The sequence below is a fragment of the Lolium perenne genome, chromosome 6, assembly GCF_019359855.2.
Source record: "Lolium perenne isolate Kyuss_39 chromosome 6, Kyuss_2.0, whole genome shotgun sequence".
Lineage (NCBI taxonomy): Eukaryota > Viridiplantae > Streptophyta > Magnoliopsida > Poales > Poaceae > Lolium > Lolium perenne.
The window spans coordinates 31,704,586-31,723,854 of record NC_067249.2 but is presented as its reverse complement, the minus strand read 5'-3'; the positions used below and the strand labels follow the sequence as shown (position 1 = coordinate 31,723,854).

Below are 19,269 nucleotides of genomic sequence, written 5' to 3'. Positions count from 1 at the left end.
CGATGTCTGTTAGTGTTGGCACAGTGGTGTCTTATGCTCCATGTGGCAATGGCTTCTGCGATGTCTGATATACCTGCTAATATTAACCTTTGCGCAACAGATTAAAGAAGGTGACCGGGTGGCACTGTTGGAACCATACTACAGAATCCTGAATATACCATGGAAAGAGCAGGTATGCCTTTGATACCAGTCTTCTTCTACGTCTTTTTGCATTTCGTTACTTCAGACCATCCAAGTAACCGTCTTTAAGAACCTATAGACTGTTTTTCTTTTCCTTTCCTTTCTTAGAGTTTTTTTTTTTTTTTACTTTTGAACATTTGATATTTTCACCACGGCTAAGAAGTATAAAAATACATCTGTTTTGGAAAAGATGAGGAATAGATAGAGGATGTCAATTAGGCGCAGAACAGGATCTTTTTCTGAAAACAGCCTGTTTTTTTTTCCTTTTATTTTCCTAACCAGACTTTATCGGTTTCATTTCACTTCTTTTTTGGACAATTAGTTTCTTGTACCGTAGAATGTTTATTGCGGTCATAGTATCAGGTTCTATTAAACCTCTCACGCTTGGCAATAACTTGCATCTTCTTTTATTTGATGTCAAGCAGCACTACCAGTTCAAAACGATTCGGGTGGACTTCCCTGAACAAATTCTTATCAACGAGAAGGCACCAGCTCCAAATCATGTGATCCGCGCTTCAATCCATGCACAGAATAAACCATGACTGTCGGCCAACGCATGGATTCTTGTTCTCCATTTTTTCTGTAGTATTAGACATGTGTGCTTGCATCCATGTGGAGCTCTGTCAGCGAATGAATATTTTTTGCTTGGTGTGGTATCCATTGATGTGGAGGCTTGTTATGTGTAATGCCATGTAAATACCATATTAGTGTGTTCCTGTCTTGCATTGTAGTACATTGTAAACCATCTAATGCCCTATAAGGTGATGAGCTTGTACCTTGACCTGGGTAATTTTGGTCGTGGCTGCGGGCCTGCGGTGCTGGAATTGTTCAAACCGGCAGGTAGTCCGACTTGGCTTTCTGGCATGTGCTCAAGTGCACCGGATTGCATTCAGCTAAGGGCAGCCGTTCGAATAGAGAACCTATGGCCAAGTAGAGGAGTATTCATTCTGGCGATTTGAATTGGTGCCTCTCAGCTACCTAACCTGGGGCTGAAAACATCCCCAAATCGTTCATTTAGCTGTGGTTGGTGTTGGCGAAGTAAAAAAATTGGAAGACACGTGCTTCTTAATTCTTTGCTATCTAGCACTATCCTCTTTTCAAACCATAACATGTCTTGTATCTCTCATGTCGGACGTCTTATAATTTGAGACATACTCTTTTTTTAAAGATAATTTGAGACGTACTCTGTTTCAAACCATAACATGTCTTGTATCTCTCATGCAGGATATCTTATAATTTGAGACGTACTTCGGGAGTACTTCCTCTGCCCTGAATATATTACATATTTGTCTAGATTTGCATGTATCTAGACACTTAAATGTGTTTACATGCCTATTTAGACAAATCTATGACACACATTTAGGATAGATGGAGAAGTAATTAAATAGTTGGTCTCCCTTAAGATGATGTTAGAAGAAAATAAAAGCATGTCGCATCCGTCACATTGATCAGTTTGTGTATGGATTATGCATGTGACTGATGTGCTTACTACATGAAAGTGGGGGAGGGGACACCATCCCCTTTGTCTCATATCTTCCCTCTCCCCCTTATCCTCTCGTTCTTTTTCAATCCACTTCGCCATGTACACCACCTTCTCTTCTCCTCTGCTCCCTATTTGACCGAGCCAGTGTTGGGGCTGACATGCTAGCGGCGAAGACGGCCATGGATGACTGGGGTGCTCCCCTCCAACTATCACCCACCCTTTGGTAAAAATAGCAAAAATACTAGCACCCTCCATCCCAAAATAAAAGGCATCCTTGATTTTGGTTGCAACTTTACCCATGATTTTTTTAATTATAATATGTCCAAAATATTAGTTTTTAAAAAATATACGAAATGAAAGAATTTTGCAAGATGAATCCAACAATAATAACATGTATACATTCCTGATCCATAATTTTGTTTATAGTGGTGATCGAAGTTATGCGTCAAAGACTAGGAAAAAAATAGCTTTCTTTATATTTTGGAACGGGGGGAGTATCTTTTGTAGGGTGACTTTTCCATCAGTATGTTGTTTGCGGAAAGTGTCTTTGACTCCTCGGCACTAGTGCTCTTGCTCTTAAAAAAATTATACATATCAGTTTCAAAAAAATATGAAAATAAGCCTGGGCATAGTAAATGACTTAAACTACAAGCATGCAAACTTTTAATGTGAAATTATTTATACTGTAGGCTACTCAAAAAAGATAAAATCAGTTGAAATTTGGAGATTTAAAATATGCATACTTAGATTCACATGTTTGCCATTTTTGTGCAGCCTAGAATATAAAATATTTAGAATTGAAATTTTGCACGTTTGTGGGATAAATCATTGGCTACATATTTATTTTTTATAATTTTTTAAAACTTCTAAATATGACTTTTAATTTGTTTAAAACAGCAGGAGGATGATGCCCAGAGCCAAAAAATCTCTGTCCGAAGGTCAGAGAGGCACATTCATGCTATCAACCTGATGGGCCTACTGGGCCGTAGGAACCAACAAAAAGTAATGCGCCAGAACAGAAGGACCCAGATTCGACTCATTTTCCAGTCCAGTTCCATTCCAGGCGGGAGCGAGATCGAAATGGCAACCCGCCGCCACAGCCCCAACTCGTCGCCGGCGCCGGCGCCGGCGCTGGAGGACGACGACCTCCTCGCGGAGATCCTCCTCCGGCTCCCCCCGCAGCCATCCTCCCTCCCGCGCGCCTCCCTCGCCTGCAAGCGCTGGCGCCGTCTCGTCCGCGACCCCGGCTTCCTCCGCCGCTTCCGCGCCCACCACCGCTCCCGCGGCACTGCCCCCGTCCTCGGTTTCTTCACCAAGGAAGACAGCGGTATATCCTTCCACCCTGCCCTGGATCCCCCCAACCGCGTCCCGCCCGAGCGCTTCCGCCTACACATCACCGGCCGCGCGGACAACTGCCGGATCATCGGCTGCCGCGACGGCCTCGTTCTGCTTGTCAACGTGCATCCAGGCCAGGTACTGGTATGGGACCCCGTCACCGGCGACCAGCGCCGCCTACCCCTCCCCCTCGCTTTCCGCAACATTAACAAGTTCTACAACGGGATGGTGCTTCGCTCTGCGGCGGCTGCTGCCGGAGACGGCGACCGTTTCCAGTTCCAGGTGGTGTTCGTCCGCTGCATCAAGGGGCCTCACGCGCGAGCGGTTGCTTGCGTTTACTCCTCGGATACAGGCGCATGGGGTGATCTTATTCAGACATCGACGCCGCTTCTCCGCACACTTTCTGTGGACACCTCGGGCGCCATGGTTGGGCGTTCCCTTTACTGCTCGCTTCGTGGGAATTCGGCTGCAGTCCTTGAGTTAGATTTGGATAGCCAGAGCCTAGCTGTGGTTCCATTGCCTTTGGGTGGATGGATTATGTCTGCGGAGGGTGGTGGACTTGGCTTGGTCTCTGTTTTGGGTCACACAGCACAGCTATGGAAGGGGGAGACGGATTCTGATGAGGTAGCAACATGGTGGCTGACAAAAACCATTCATCTCGACAAACTTCTTCTCCTGAGTCCAGGTGACAGATTGGTCGTAGACTTCATGGACGAAAATAATATGCTGATCCTGGGGATACTTGACGGTATCAGTGTATTCACGGTCCACACAGAGTCAATGCAGTGCACCAAACTTCCTGTAAACTTCAAAAATTTACCAGGTGGCTTTCAACCATTTTCAAGCGTATATAGTGCAGGTAATAGCATGCATTTACATTGCAGGAAATATATTGTCATTTCTGCATCATTGAGTTGCTTCACTTGTGCTTGTAGAAATGGGCGTTGGTGCTGAGCATGCTGGAGCTGAAATCTTGCACAACAGATAAGGTGAACGCCCGGTTAGATATGCTATTCTGATGCATTCGTTTAGCAGGTAAGTTGTAAGTTCTGTAATTGGTTGAGCTTCCAAGCTAATTTGGTATGCGTTATGCAAGGTCCAGTTTCTTCGATGTTGTTCACAATGGATGCCTCATAGTGTTTGTTGACCACATGGTCAAAGTGCTATGACTTTATCATTTTTATGTTTGCACCTACGTTAAGTAGTTGCCAAGTTGTGTTTTTTATACTGTACAGAGTGGGAAAAACTGGGTCTATTTTGTACAGAAGGAAATAACATGATTGCTTTCTTGTGGTTTCTAACATTATGATTCTTTTTTTTTACTTGTTAGTAATAAATTGCTAGCAATTGAATTTCTCAAAAGTATTGCCTATGAGGTAGGCACCGGATGTTTGTACTATCTGGTCCATGAGCTTTTCATGCGCCCATGATACCAAACAATATTCTGTGTGATTAGCCCATTCAGAATTTGCCTCTCATGACGGCCTTAAATCCTATCGGAGCTTAACAAAACGAACATTAGAATGAGCGATAAAAGTAACATGGGTATAATTAGTGGATTTTTTCCTGAGAATGATAATTAGTCTATATACTGCCAACTTCATTTTCCATTACGTTAAAAAAAAACTTCATCTTCCATTACCCGCAAAAAAAAAACCATCTTCCATTGCTGACAAGACATGTTCTCAAGTTTTTTTTTCGGTCACATCATATCTCAGTAGAATCTATAAGATTAGAGGTTTCTACTATCTAGTCCATGATATTTTACTGGGATCTGAAAAGAACAGAGGCTTGTACTGATATCTGATGTGGCAAAAAAAAGTTGATAACATGTCAGCAATGGAAGATGAAGTTGTGTCATACTGTCATGCCAGTGTAGACTAAATAAACTCATATTACCCTCCCATATCTCTGATTCTAGTGTTTTTTTTTTCGTCTAGTAGCGCTGATATGATAAAACCTCGAGATTTTAGTATGAGCTATGAACTTGATGCAAACACCCTTAAATTTAACTCTGCTTTTGCATCAAAAGAGTAGTGTAGAATTTTTTTGACAGGCGATGCTCATTGTTTGGCAGGTATCTAGAGTGGTGTTCTGACGGCTAAGATGCAGAAAAAGCGTATTGATATTGGTTCAGGCTCCATCTTTTGGCGAAGTAGAATCGTAGGATTTAGTGGTATAATTTGGATAAGTTGACATCTGGATAACATTGTAGTGGTCGACTCTGAAGTAGCATTGTAGGATTTGATCACTCATATGTGCGGATTTCATTGTACTGACTATTTTCCACAAGTTATTCAGCTGGCATGACTGCTGATGTAGTGACTGCTTTGATAGATAGTACCCTTGTTTAGATGATTGTTAATACCTTTTGGGTCGATGGTGTATTTGCGCCTGGGCTTGGCGCTGCCGGTGTACTATTCTTGCTTTATGGTTCATTTGCTTTACATCTCGATATCCTGGACAAGAGATAGATGATGTTGTTTCCTAGCTTACTTTGTGAAGAAATCAGAGGTTTTGATTTGCCAGTGTTCACAAAACATCACAGATCTTTGCAGGCGGTCATATTGCAAGGAACTAAGCTTGATGATTAGGCACAGGGCAGCTTGGCCCAAGTCTGCAATCAACAACATCAGAAGCACAATCCAGGACGAAAAACCAGTTCTGAACTTTGGGTGTAGATGCCCCTGATTAAATAAAAAATAACAAAAAATAGTAAACAAATTTAAAAAAACTGATTTTTTTGGACAATGGACATAAACAAGTGTCCTAACTGCACACTAAAAATCTCCAAGAAAAGATATATGTAGTGCTATGTGCAAAAAAGACAAAATACGGTGTTGTTTGGAACATCTAAATTTGTTTTTTTTACATCACTCCAATTTATCTTATTTTGCATAGACCGCTACATATGTCTTTTTCTGGAGCTTTTTGGTGTACAATTAAAACACTTGTTCATGTTCGTTGTCCAAGAATTTCAGATTTACGACTGTTTTTGCAATTTTTTCCGAATTTTTTATTTAACCAGGAGCATCTACACCTGGTTCAGAAATGCCTTGTTCAATCCAGGATCTTCTGTCTCTTTGCAGGATTTGCAGATCGTCCAGCTCGCAGCAATTGCTCCAGGCCAGGAACAATATTTTTGTCGGCACTTCATGGAAGCAAAGACCAGGAATAAAACTAGAGACATATGCCAGCACGACCAGGAACATTCGCCTTTTTCTTCAAATAGGATCTGGTATTAAGAGAAACATCGAACAGTACAAAGCACCTCAACAAAAACAAAAATTACAACAAAATCCTGAGAGGCCCATCGTCTTCAACCTCCATACAGTGTCGATGGAGCCCCACCGCTGTCGCTCCTCCCGCCTATGAAGCTCCAGTAAGATCCGAAGATTCCCCTAGCCAGAAGAAATCCTCGAGAACCACACCACTCCCACAAGCTTCTCGACATCGCCGTCAAGATAGGGTTGAAGCGGGGGAGATTTTATTAGAGAAGACGTCGCCGCCACCACCTTAGAGCCACCCCACCAAAATTAAACCCTAAAAACCAGGGGAACGGAGCCCTCCCACCGACGGGCCCGAGAAGCACCCCGCCTCCATGGCGCGAATGCCATAGAAGCGAGGCAGAACGACGACGTTGATGGGAGGAGGCTGGGGGCCCAAGTCGCCTTGAGATCGCCTCACTTTGAGGATACATTGCTCGCAACTCTTCATATATTCATCTTCGCCCAAAATATAATTGTATATTTTAAGGAAAAAATAGAAGATTTATATTTCTATATCCTAAAAACAGTGTATTTAATATTTCCTCTGTTGGGAAATATATGTGCACTTATTTTCGACCGGAGGGATGTTTTAACATAAAATAGTCATATTTTCCGGCCGCTGTCGTGTCATGTCGGGTCGGGCTTGACTTGACATTTAATGTTAAGTCTCTGCAAAAGAAGAAATTTAGTATCGGGCTTTACCAAGCCCACGTTGAAAACCGAACCTGTTTGGGATTGGTCCATGCCTATCCGACAGTCAAATGAACAAATCTCCCTCGTAATGGTGTTCTAACTTTAGAACTGAGTTCTAACTCAGTGGCGAGTCAAGTGAGCGTGCAGCCAGTCCACCCAGATTTGAATCCCTATTTCACGGTAATTTTGCAGGGAGGATGAATTTTAAATCGAGTTATTATTGTAGGTCCATCAGTGAGGGATATCTCATCCTATCAAACAGCCGTATAATTAAGGAATGTATCATTTCCCTGTTAGTCAACATTTTAATGGTGGGCTAACTGGACCTTTAGACAAGCAAACAGCCCCCACGGCCGTGAGTATGTTTCGAGGCGACAGCGAGAGCGAAATGACATGCCGATGCCGCCGCCGCCGCCCCAACTCGTCGCCGCCGCCGGCGCTGGAGGATGACGACCTCCTCGCGGAGATCCTCCTCCGCCTTCCCCCGCAACCGTCCTCCCTCCCGCGCGCCTCCCTCACCTGCAAGCGCTGGCGCCGTCTCATCCGCGACCCCGGCTTCCTCCGCCGCTTCCGCGCCCACCACCGCTCCCGCGGCACTGCCCCCGTCCTCGGTTTCTTCACCAAGGAAGACAGTGGTATATCCTTCCATCCTACCCTGGATCCCCCCAACCGCGTCCCGCCCGAGCGCTTCCGCCTGCACATCACCGGCAGCCCGTTCAACTGTCGGATCGTCTGCTGCCGCGACGGCCTCGTTCTGCTTGTCAACGTGCATCCGGGCCAGGTTCTGGTGTGGGACCCCGTCACCGGCGACCAGCGCCGCCTGCTCCTTCCCCTGGTTTTCCGCAACTATGACAAGTTCTACAGCGGGATGGTGCTCCGCTGTCCTGCTGCTATCGGAGACGGTGACCATTTCCGGTTCCAGGTGGTGCTTGTACGCTGCATCAAGGGACGCCATGCGCGAGCGGTTGCTTGCGTTTACTCCTCGGATACCCGCGCATGGGGCGATCTCATTCAGATATCGACGCCGCTTCTACGCGCACTTTATGTGGAACGGCCAAAGTCAGGCGCTTTGGTTGGGCGTTCCCTTTGCTGGTTGCTTTGTGGGAAATCGACCGCCATCCTTGAGTTTGATTTGGATAGGCAGAACCTAGCTGTGATTCCATCCGATCTGAAAGGATGGATTATGTCATCGGAGGGTGGTGGGCTTGCATCGGTCTCTCTTTGTGCTCACACAGCGCAAATATGGAAGAGGGAGATTGGTTCCAATGGTGTAGCGAAATGGATGCTGACTAAAACCATTCATCTGGACAAACTTCTTCCACTGAGTCCAGGTGACAGATTCTTTGCACACTTCGCAGAGGAAAACAGTATGCTCGTCCTAGGGTTCAGTGAGGGTATCTTCACAGTCCAGACAGAGTCAATGCAGATCAAGAAACTTCCTGTAAACATCAAAGAATTACCCTATGTCTTTATACCATTTTCAAGTGTCTATACTGCAGGTAATAGCATGCCCTTTCATTTCAGGTAATATCTTTTCATTGTTGTATCATTGATTGTTTGCCCTATGATTGTAGAAATGGGAGTTGGTGCTGAACATGCTGGAGCTCTTGCACAATAAAAAAGAGAAATGCCCGGTTAGATGTGCTATTCAGATGCATTGCTTTAGCAGGTAATGTTGTAAGTTCTGTAATTGGTAGTTAGCTCCTCGTAATCTTTCTAGTTCAAGCCTCCAAGATAGATTTTGCTTACCTGCAATGTGGTATGGTTTATGCGAGGTCCAGCTTCTCCGATGTTGATCACAATGGATTCCTCATAGTTTTTAATTTTATTGACCACATGATCAAAGTGATATGGCTAGATTCTTCATAAAAATATCCTTCTCAGTTTCATATTTCTTTGTAGTTTGTTTGCCATTACAAGTAAAGTAGTTGCCAAGTTGTGTTTTCCATACTGTACAGAGTGGAAAAAACTGGGTCTAGTTTGGACAGAAGGAAATACCATGATCACTCTCTTGAGGCTTCTACTATATGATTCTTATTAAATTTTGGCTTGTCAATAATTTTGCTAGTCATCGAATTTATGTGACCATACCAGGTCCATGAGTTTTTCATGTGCCGATGATGACAGGCAGTATTTTGAGTGATTTGCCAGTTCAGTATTTGCCCTCATGGAACTATGGAGGCATGTAAACAGTAAACCTCTGAACTTTTTAGCTTGTACTGAGACCTGATGTGGCCAAAAAAGTTGAGAACATGTCAGCATTGGAAGATGAAGATGTGTCAGTATAGATCAATTCTAATCATTCTCATGTTCATTTAGTCTAGTAGTGCTGATACGATTCAACCCTGAGATTCTAGTATAAGCTACACAATGTACTTGATGCTTATACTATTCGAACGATATGATATTAACACCGTGAAATATAACTTGCACCTTTTTCACCAATGATTAGTGCAGAATTGTTTGACAGGTAATGCTCATTGTTCTACAGGTATCTAAAGTGGTGTTCCGGGGGCTGTGATGCAGGAACGGCTTTCTGTTATTGGTTTAGGACTTCAGGCTCTGTCTTTTTGAAGTAGAATTTTAGGATTTAGTGGTATAATTTGGAGAAGTTGACCTCCTGATAACATTGTAGTGATTGACTCTAAAGCAGCAGATTTGATCACTCAAATCTGCGGACTTCTATCTGCTTTCTATTTTCCACTAGTTATTCAACTGGCATGACATAAAGATGCAGTGACTTCTTTGATAGACAGTACCCTCTTTTTTTAGCAAGCCCATTTATGGACAAGAGATAGAGGATGTCGTTTCCTAGCTTTCTTTGGGTAGAAATCAGAGGTTTTTATCTACCGGTATTAGTCTGGATATGGTCAATTTGCTGCTCACCACTCCATTGCAGATATGATTAATGCCACTCTCCCCCCTGGTCATCCTTTTTCTTCTCTGAAAATGTATACACCTTTGTGTGGTGCCTCTAGAAAGTAGAAATCCAGACACAGAAAAGTTCACAAACCATCGCAGGTCTTCGCAGCCACTAAGGGCATATTGTGAAGAGATAAGCTTGATGACCAGTCACAGGGCAGCTTGGCTCAAATCTGCAATCAACAACATCAGAAGCACAATCCAGGAATTTCTCTCTTTCTTTCTTTCTTTGCAGGATTTGCAGATCTGCCAGCTTGGAGCAGTTGCTCCAGGAATAACAATTCACCGCCCCGTTTAGCAGTTCAGGCACTTTTTTTTGACGCTTCATGGAAGCAAGACCAGGAGCAAAACATCACTCCTATTTTAAGAGTTATAAGCGTGGTGAGTACCCAGCTTTCTCAGGGCACTCCCGCGCAGCACAAATACTGCCGTGGGATTTTGCTTGATATTTGGTCTGAACCGTCTGTCTGAGCTACTAGGTGAAATATTTTTTACTGTCATTGTGTCCCTTCTGTGACCGACGTTGGGTCTTCTCAATGTTAGGCCCATAGCTTAGTCACTGTTCATTACAGCAACGTTTTCATTCCTCGAAAATATATGTTCACTTTGAGGATAACAGGCACTGCTCGCAGCCTTTCATATCTGCAACTTTGCCGCCAGCTTCTTCGGTGTTACAGGCCAAGGCATTTGGCATCCTTCTTGCAGCAAACTTGGCCTATTATCTTCAGCTCTAGGAGGTCAAATTCACATACTTCACGGATAACGCATTCCTAAGGAAGGTGCTGCTTGCAACAGCATCGACGCTCCAGGACATTGGAAAATATGGCCTCAGCTAACTGCCGTTGTCTAACATATTCACATAAGCTTGAACTTCAAAGCAGATTCCCAAGCTAGGTTTCCTAGTATGCTACTGGGCAAACTGCAAATCCTTCACTTTCAGTTGTCATCTCAAACTTCAGCGATATGTGCTCGCTTGTCTTAGTGAATTGTTTTTAAGCGCAATTGAAATCCTTGTGTTCAAAAAAAAGTATGCCCATGGATGGGCAGCTCAGCACGACAGGCCCAACCTGACAGCCCAGCATTTGTGCTAGGCTCGGCCCTCAATTTTGTGCCAAAAGCCTTGTCTGGAAGCCCCAAATATAAGTGATTTTCATATTTATAGAAAAAATAGCAAACTGTTAGAAATGACCAACCTTTACAAGATGCACCACACATGCCCTAGATATAAGCCTTGTCTGGAACATGCCGGTGGTAATGTGTTATCGCCGGCGCACCAGGAGGTGCACCGGCAGTAAGTCGATTTATCACCGGCGCACCAGCCTAGTGCGTCAGCGGTATATTTTTCATTTTCTTAAAGGTGAATCTAGGTCTAGGTCTAGACCTCGTCGTGATGTGTTCTTTACTTTCTTCACCGTGGCCAACGAGGGTTGAGGAGGTGGGTCACCAGACGTGAGGTTGCCAGCGAGCTTGAGGAGGTGGATGTCGTTGACATTGAGGAGGTGGTCATCGGAGGGAGGTCCTGGCGAGGTTGAGGAGGTGGTCACTGGAGGGAGGTCGCCGACTTGGGGAGGTACTCACCGGAGGGAGGTCACCGGGTTGAGGAGGTGCTAGCCAGCCGGAGTGTCTCCGGAGGTAGGGAAAGAGGAGGAGAGAAAGTGACAAAAAAGAAGAGGCCGTCGGGCTGGTCTTCCATATATAGCAAAGGTTACAAGATGCCCGAAGAGTGGAGAAAAAATATTAGTAGCTATCTTAAAGAATAAACAAGATATTCAAAGTTGTACTAATACTACTAGGGAAAGGCCTACTGTCGGCACACATTTTTTCCTATCATCGGTGCACCAAGCCTATCGGTGGGAACATGCCGATGGTAATGCCTTATCGCCGGTGCATCAGGAGGTGCACCGACATTAACTCATTTTTTCACCATCGGCGGTATATTTTTCAATTTGTTTTTATAAAAAATATGTATCTAGATCTAGATCTCGTCGTGATGTGTTCTTCACTTTCTTCATCGTGGATAGCGATGGTTGATGAGGTAGGTCATCGGACGTGAGGTTGCCGGCGAGCTTGAGGAGGTGGATGTCGTTGACGTTGATGAGGTGGTCGCTGGAGGAAGGTCCCGACGAGGTTGAGGAGGTGGTCACCGGCTTGGGAAGGTACTCACCGGAGGGAGGTCGCCAGCTTGGGGAGGTACTCACCGGAGGAAGGTCACCGGGTTGAGGAGGTGCTTGTCGGAGTGTCGCCGGAGGTAGGGAAAGAGGAGGAGGAGGAGAGAAAGTCGCAAAGAAAAAGAGGCCATCGGGCTAGTTTTCCATATATAGCAAAGGTTACCGCCAACGCACCAAATATGGTGGTGCGATGATGGTAATTTTTTTATATGTTTCATCAAAATCTAAAAGCTGAAGAAACTATTGTTTCCGTTTTGCATTCGAAGAATAAAAAAATTGTCTAAACGGCTGGAGGGGTTGAAATCGGATGTAATTTTTCGTAGATACATTTTGATATAGAAAAAAATTTCATCGAAGGTCGTATGCAATCAGAAAAGCCGTTTTATCGAAAGATGGCGCCATTTTGCAAAAAAAAGAGTCAAAATTCATGTTTGTTAATTTTACTTAAAACTAGATCACATAACACTTGGGCATCTTGAATGATTTAATTTTTTGATTTTTTTGTCATTTTCTTTTGTTTTTTTTTCAAAAAATAAAAGGCGTTCCACAGGGGGTGTGGAGCAAGAATTGGTGCGCTGGTGGTAATAAAATTACCCCCGGCGAACCAATATGGTGGTGCACCAGCGATAATGGGAGCCGCCATTTTTTCCTAGCCCGAAACTAGTCTACCATTACCCCCGGCGCACTAAATTGTGGTACAGCAGTGGTATTTCGGCATTACCACCGGCCCAATATAGTGGTGCGACGGCGGTAAATAGCACTGGCGTGCACTTTTTTGGCGCACCGGCGGTAACCCGTCCTTGCGGCTATATGCCTTTTCCTAATAGTGTAACTACCAAGTGATTAGGCTTATAAGCCATACCATGAAACTTTGGGAAAGAACCATCGAGCATCGTTTGAGGAGATTGACGAATGCTAAAAAAAATCGGTTTTAGCCCTAGGAGATAGACTACAGAGGCGATTTTCTTAATTCTTAATTCGCTAACTTATGGAGAGATATAGGGAGAAGAAGTACCTACATATGGTCTTCATCGATTTGGAGAAGGCGTATGACAGGTAGCAATGACATTCATGTGGTGGACGTTGGAGAAAAATAAAGTTCCAACCGATTTGGAGAAGGCGTATGACAGGTAGCAATGACATTCATGTGGTGGACGTTGGAGAAAAATAAAGTTCCAACAAAGTACATCACCCCCAACAGGACGACCGTGTTGTGACAAGTATTCGCGCATGCGATAGTGAGACAAATACCTTCCCAATCACGATGGGACTACATTAAGAATCAACCTTGAGTCCGTACATGTTTTCCTTGGTGATGGATGAGGTGAACAAGGATATACAAGGAGATATCCCTTGTATATGCTCTTTGCTGATGACGTGGTGCTAGTAGATGAAACTAGGGCTGACGTAAATAGGGGGTTAGAGCTATGGAGCCAGGTGTTGGAGCCAGAGAGGTTTAGACTTAGCAGGACCAAGACTGAGTACATGCAATACGACTTTACTGATATTGGTGACGAAGACGGAGATGTCAGTTTAGAAGGACAAATAGTGCCTAAGAGTGATACCTCCCGATACTAGGGACCAATGTTACAAAGCAATGGTGATATCAATGAGGATGTTAGCCACGTGATCGAGGCAGGGTGCATGAAGTGGAGCTAAGCATTTGGTATCCTATGTGACAAGAAGGTCCCACAAAAGTTCAAAGGTAAGTTTTATAGGACAACGGTCAGACTAGCGGTGCTATATGGGGCAAAATGTTGACCCGTTAAAAGACAACACGTCCAAAAAATGAGTGTCACGAAGATGCGCATGCTACGGTGGATGTGCAACCATACAAGAAAGGACCGGACTAGGAACAAGGTAATTTTCGATAGGCTAAGGGTGGCACCGATCGATGAAAAGCTAGTCCAATACCGATTAAGGTAGTTTAGGCATATCCAGTTGGAGCCTACAGAAGCTCTAGTTAACAGTGAAATTCTAATAACTATGGAGGAGACTAAAAGATGTAGAGGAAGATAAAATTTGACTTGGGCGAAGGTGGTAAAAAGAGGCATGATGGATTGGAATGTACCTATTTGATAGGACTACATGGATATCAACGATCCATGTGCCAGAATCTTAGTTTACTCTTTTTTTCGTTCTCCTTCTTGTTTTGGTTTCCTTTTGTTCGTTTGATTTCATATGTAGTGAGTGTACCCAACTCGTTTGGGAAAAACCGTGATGCTCGCGCGCTCCTTGCTCGCCAAGTGTTAGCTTCTTCTTTCTTGGGACCATATGGGGTACTTGCATGTGCGGCAGAAATAGAGACTTTTGGTGGAATTTTTATTTTTGACACGAAAATGCGGGGTGCCTTCCTCCATTTATTTTGATATTTTAATTTTCAAAATAAAATATCTTTTAAACTTTCGTCTAAATTATGAGTGGTTTCACCGCTATGCTGCTCGTGACAAGATCTTTAAAACTAAATGCCATGTTGATAGGTTTTAAAAAACATTTTATTTGTGCTTTCTAAAGTAGTGCGCTTGTACTTAGATTGTAGAATAAGTGTATTCGATTTTTCATTGAGTTGTACTTCAGATTTTCATACTTTTGTATTTCAGTTTCTATGTTTTTTTGTACTTTGGGTTTTCAGTGTATCTTAGTTAGCATATTTTGTACTTTATGTTTCTTTTTTAGTATAGTTTATCTTTTGTACTTTGTACTTTAGTTTCAGTATACTTGTACTTGGAGTATACTTGTACTTGGAGTATACTTGTACTTTGCATTTAGATTAATGTACTTTTTTATTTTTGTACTTCAGTTTTGATATAGTTGCATTACATTTGTATCTTATACTTGGATTAATATACTTGTATATTTTTATAGTGTTCGTTGTTTGTATTAAAATAATAGAAAGAGAAGATAGGAAGATATTCGGTGGGCACCTTCCTGCGCCCCATAAAAAATATCTCAACTTTATCTAAATTTTAGCAGATCTATACAGTTTAACTGTGTCAATACATTCAAATTTAGAAAAAGCTGAGACATCTTTTACGAGAGAAAGGGGGTATGTTTTAATACCAAATAGGGGGTCCTCCTATTCAACACCTTTAGCGTCACGAATACCACGGACGCTCGCGTTGGACGAATAGTGGGCCGAGTCCAAGTGTGGGTCGTCTTCTTCCCAGCTACTTGCAACACCCGCACGCCCAAGAGCAGGTTGTCTTCTTCCCCGTGAAACACCTGTACCTCCTCAGCCCCCAACGCTGCCTGCTCCTACCACTGCGGCCAGCGACGCTACCGGCTCGCCTTGCCGTCCGCCCTACTCGAGCCGCCGCCCCTGGCCTCCCTCTAACCCTTCTCCCTTAAACAACTCCGGCGAGGTTCTAGCACCACTACCCGCCCGAACCCTAAGTCACCGGAGCCTCTTCGCACCCGCACCCCACCCTAAACCCTAAGTTTTTCGGCCTCACCTCGGCGACGACGTCGAGACCAGCCGTGTCATCTGGCCTTGTCGGTGACGCCGTGGCACACTATCGCGCACTTAGTGTAACAGTGGATACGTGTTTCCCGGATAACTAAGGCAATAAGCATCAAATAGGAAAGTTCGGGCCGAGTTGGGCCGGGCTTGACATTTCATGTCAGTCTTAAAAAACCCAGCTCGAATACGGCCCATCCCGGGATTTGCCCAGGCCTATCGGTCAGCCACACTGATGAATGGTGGGCCTACAGGGCCTTTAGTTGCAAAGGGTTGTCATGAGAACAAGAGAAGTCTGCTAAAAAAAAATGAGAACAAGAGAACTCATTTCCCAGTCCAGTTTCTCCCACGGAGAGCTACAGCGAAATGACATTCTGCCGCCGCCGCCGCCATCCCAACTCGTCGCCGGCGGCGCCGCTCGAGGACGACGACCTCCTCGCGGAGATCCTCCTCCGGCTCCCCCCGCAGCCATCCTCCCTCCCGCGCGCCTCCCTCACCTGCAGGCGCTGGCGCCTTCTCGTCCGCGACCCCCGCTTCCTCCGCCGCTTCCGCGCCCACCACCGCTCCCGCGGCGCTGGCCCCGTCCTCGGTTTCTTCACCGATGAAGGCATAGGTATATCCTTCCACCCTACCCTGGATCCCCCCAACCGCGTCCCGCCCGAGCCCTTCCGCTTGCAGATCACCGGCAGCCTGCTCAACTGTCGGATCGTCTGCTGCCGCGACGGCCTCGCGCTGCTTGTCAACGTGCATCCGGGCAAGGTACTGGTCTGGGACCCTGTTACTGGCGACCGGCGCAGCCTGCTCCTTCCCCAGGTTTTCCGCAACATGGACAAGTTCTACAGCGGGATGGTGCTTCGCTCTGCTGCTGCTGTCGGAGATGTCGACCCTTTCCAGTTCCAGGTGGTGCTCGTGCGATGCATCAAGGGACCTCATGCGCGAGCGATTGCTTGTGTTTACTCCTCGGATACCCGCGCATGGGGTGATCTTGTTCAGATATCGACGCCGCTTCTACGCACACTTTCTGTGGCCAGGTCGGGCGCCTTGGTTGGGCGTTCGCTTTACTGGTCGCTTTATGGGAATTCGAGTAATGCCATCCTTGAGTTTGATTTGGATAGGCAGAACCTAGCTGTGATTCCATTACATATGGAGGGATGGATTATGTCCGCAGAGGGTGGTGGACTTGGCTTGGTCTCTGTTTCGGGTCAGAGAGCACAACTATGGAAGAGGGAGACTGATTCTGATAGTGTAACGACATGGTGCCTGACAAAAACGATTCATCTGAACAACCTTCTTCCCACGATTTCATGGGATAGACTGATCGTAGACTTCATGGACGAAAGTAATATGCTGATCATGGGGACACTTGACGGTATTGGTATCTTCACGGTCCACACGGAGTCAATGCAGTGCAAGCAACTTCCTGTAGAGTTCAAAATATTACCCCGCGTGTTTAAACCATTTGCCAGCGTCTATACTGCAGGTAATAGCATATCTTTTACATTGCTGGTACTATCTTTCGATTGGTCTATCATTGATTGTTTGACTTCTGCTTGTAGAAATGGGCGTTGGTGCTGAACATGCTGGAGCTGAACTCTTGCACAATAGATAAGATGAATGTCTGGTTAGATATGCTATTCTGATGCATTGGGTTAGCAGGTAATATTTTGTAAGTTTCTGTAGTTGCTCCTTAGCTCCTCATAATTCTTTTCTAGTTCAAGCCCTCAAGCTAGATTTTGCTAACTTGTATTGTGGTATGGTTTATGTGACGTCCAGTTTCTTCGATGTTTTTCACGGAAGTTGTTGGCTCATATAATATTCTTATGTGGCCATGATGACATTGACCACATGATCAAAGTTGTTGCCTCCTTAGTTGTTGACCACATGATCAAAGTGGCATGACTAGATTCGACATAAAAAATGGCATTGCCATTTTCACATTTTTATGTTTACCATTGCAAGTAAAGTAGTGGACACGTTGTGTTTGTAGTAATACTGTACAGGGTGGAGAAACTGAGTCAATTTTGGACAGAAGGAAATACCATGATAGGCTTCTTCTATGATTCTTTCGACTTATTAGTAACTTGTTAGTAATTGGAATTCTAAAAAGTTGGCCTATGAGGTAGGCACGATATTTTTCTGCTATCTGGTCCATGAGATTTTCATGTGGCCATGATGACAAACAATATAGACAGTACTTGCCTCTCATGGAGGCATGTAAACCTCTGATTTTTTTAGGTTTTAGCTTCTACTGAGCTCTGATGTGGCCAAAAAACTTGAGAACATGTCAGCACTATAAGATGAATTTGTTCCAGGATAGACTAATTATACTCATTTTACTTCTATCTCTCATTCTATTGTTCGTTTTGTATAATGGTGCGGATACGATTCAACCTTGGGATTTTAGTATAAGCTGCACAATGAACTTGATGTGTATACTGTTCGAAACGATATGATACGAACACACTGAATGTAGCTCACAGCTTTTGCATCAGCAAGTAGTTTAGAATTTTTTTTGACAGGTGATGTTCGTTGTTCCGCAGGCATCTGGAGTGGTGTTCCGGCGGCTGAGATGCAGAAATGGCTTGCTCCTATTGGTTCAGGATGTTTTTTCTGAAGTAGATTTGTAGGATTTAGCAGTCTAATTTGGCGTGGTTGACCTACGCACAACATTGTAGGAGTAGCATTTAGTGGTCGACTCTGAAGCAGCATCGTAGGATTTCGATCACTCATATCCACGGAGTTCTTTCTACTGTCTATCCGCAAGTTATTCAACTGGCATGACATGATGATGCGGAGACTTCTTTGATAGATAGTACTACCTCGAGTCCGATTTAATCGACGCGGCAGTTACGTAATTATAGGCTAGCGATTCCTTGGCTCCGCGTCAATCTTTTTAGACCGGAGGGAGTACTTTTTTTAGATGATTGTTAGCACCTTTTGGGTCAAAGGTGTATTTAGGCTTGGGCTTGGCGCTGCTGGTGCGTTATTCTTGCTTTATGGTTCATTTTCTTTACATCTCGATATCCTCTGAGCATGCTCATTTGTGGACAAGAGATAGATGATGTCTTTTCCTAGCTTACTTTGGGAAGAAATCAGAGGTTTTGATCTGCCGGTGTTGGTATGGATGGTCAATTTGCTACTCACCACTCCATTCCAGATATGATTAATGCGGTTCTCTCCACTGGTCATCCTTTTGATTCTCTTGAAAATGTCTACACCTTTAGAGCATCTCCACCGGTAGCCACAAATAGGCGCCGCCAGGGCGCCGGCACCTCCGTTTGGGGGGTGCGAGCACTGCATCCTCTATTTGGGGACGTTGCTCGCATACCGGAACTCCCAAACAGGTGGCCCCGATAGATTTTGAAATTTAAATATAAATTTGCGACACGATATTTATACGTAGTTCGAACCAAATTTGTACAAATTTAACGTGATTTTAAACTAAAAAACTAAAAATAAGCATCTAGCGGCGCGGGGAGTCGAAGGCGCTGAAGTCCAGTTCGTCGCCGCTGGATGTCCCGAAGGACCAGCTGTCGTCGTCGTCGGCTTTCTCCTCCTTTGGCGCCGGCAGCTTGGATGGTCCGGCGAGATCGACGTAGTTGGCGCAGTGGTCCCTAGCGGACCACACCGCCGCCTGCCGCGGGTCGATCGCGATGTGACGGTAGTCCTCGTCGACGGAGTGGCCGATGATGAAGCTCTGGGCGGGGAACTCCTCGTCGTCGCCGTCACCACGGAGGGCCGCCTGCGCCTCGGCCTCCTTCT

General features: G+C 44.8%; 3 protein-coding genes across 6 annotated transcripts; all 3 read left to right on the top strand.

Moving 5' to 3' along the window:
* Nucleotides 1-2,679: 2,679 nt before the first annotated feature.
* LOC139829697 (putative F-box/kelch-repeat protein At1g15680) lies at nucleotides 2,680-5,334 on the top strand. 4 transcript variants are annotated; one of them, XM_051339229.1, is made up of 3 exons: nucleotides 2,680-3,821; nucleotides 3,934-3,987; nucleotides 5,076-5,334. In XM_051339229.1, the coding sequence occupies exons 1-2, from the start codon at nucleotides 2,744-2,746 to the stop codon at nucleotides 3,984-3,986; spliced, it is 1,131 nt and encodes a 376-aa protein (XP_051195189.1). In that variant the 5' UTR covers nucleotides 2,680-2,743; the 3' UTR covers nucleotide 3,987; nucleotides 5,076-5,334. The 4 variants fall into 4 exon arrangements, with proteins under 4 accessions (XP_051195189.1, XP_051195188.1, XP_051195187.1 ...); XM_051339228.1 differs by having other exon boundaries at nucleotides 3,934-4,033; XM_051339227.1 differs by having other exon boundaries at nucleotides 2,680-3,857.
* Nucleotides 5,335-7,311: 1,977 nt separating this feature from the next.
* LOC139829802 (putative F-box protein At3g16210) lies at nucleotides 7,312-9,713 on the top strand. Its single transcript, XM_071821535.1, has 3 exons — nucleotides 7,312-8,459; nucleotides 8,535-8,629; nucleotides 9,452-9,713. Exons 1-2 carry the CDS (start codon nucleotides 7,322-7,324, stop codon nucleotides 8,576-8,578), a joined length of 1,182 nt encoding a protein of 393 aa, XP_071677636.1. The 5' UTR covers nucleotides 7,312-7,321; the 3' UTR covers nucleotides 8,579-8,629; nucleotides 9,452-9,713.
* A 6,092-nt stretch (nucleotides 9,714-15,805) lies between these two features.
* Nucleotides 15,806-18,614, top strand: LOC127308408 (putative F-box/LRR-repeat/kelch-repeat protein At1g11620). The gene is made up of 3 exons (XM_051339219.2): nucleotides 15,806-16,987; nucleotides 17,064-17,163; nucleotides 18,048-18,614. The coding sequence occupies exons 1-2, from the start codon at nucleotides 15,874-15,876 to the stop codon at nucleotides 17,114-17,116; spliced, it is 1,167 nt and encodes a 388-aa protein (XP_051195179.2). The 5' UTR covers nucleotides 15,806-15,873; the 3' UTR covers nucleotides 17,117-17,163; nucleotides 18,048-18,614.
* Nucleotides 18,615-19,269: the final 655 nt, after the last annotated feature.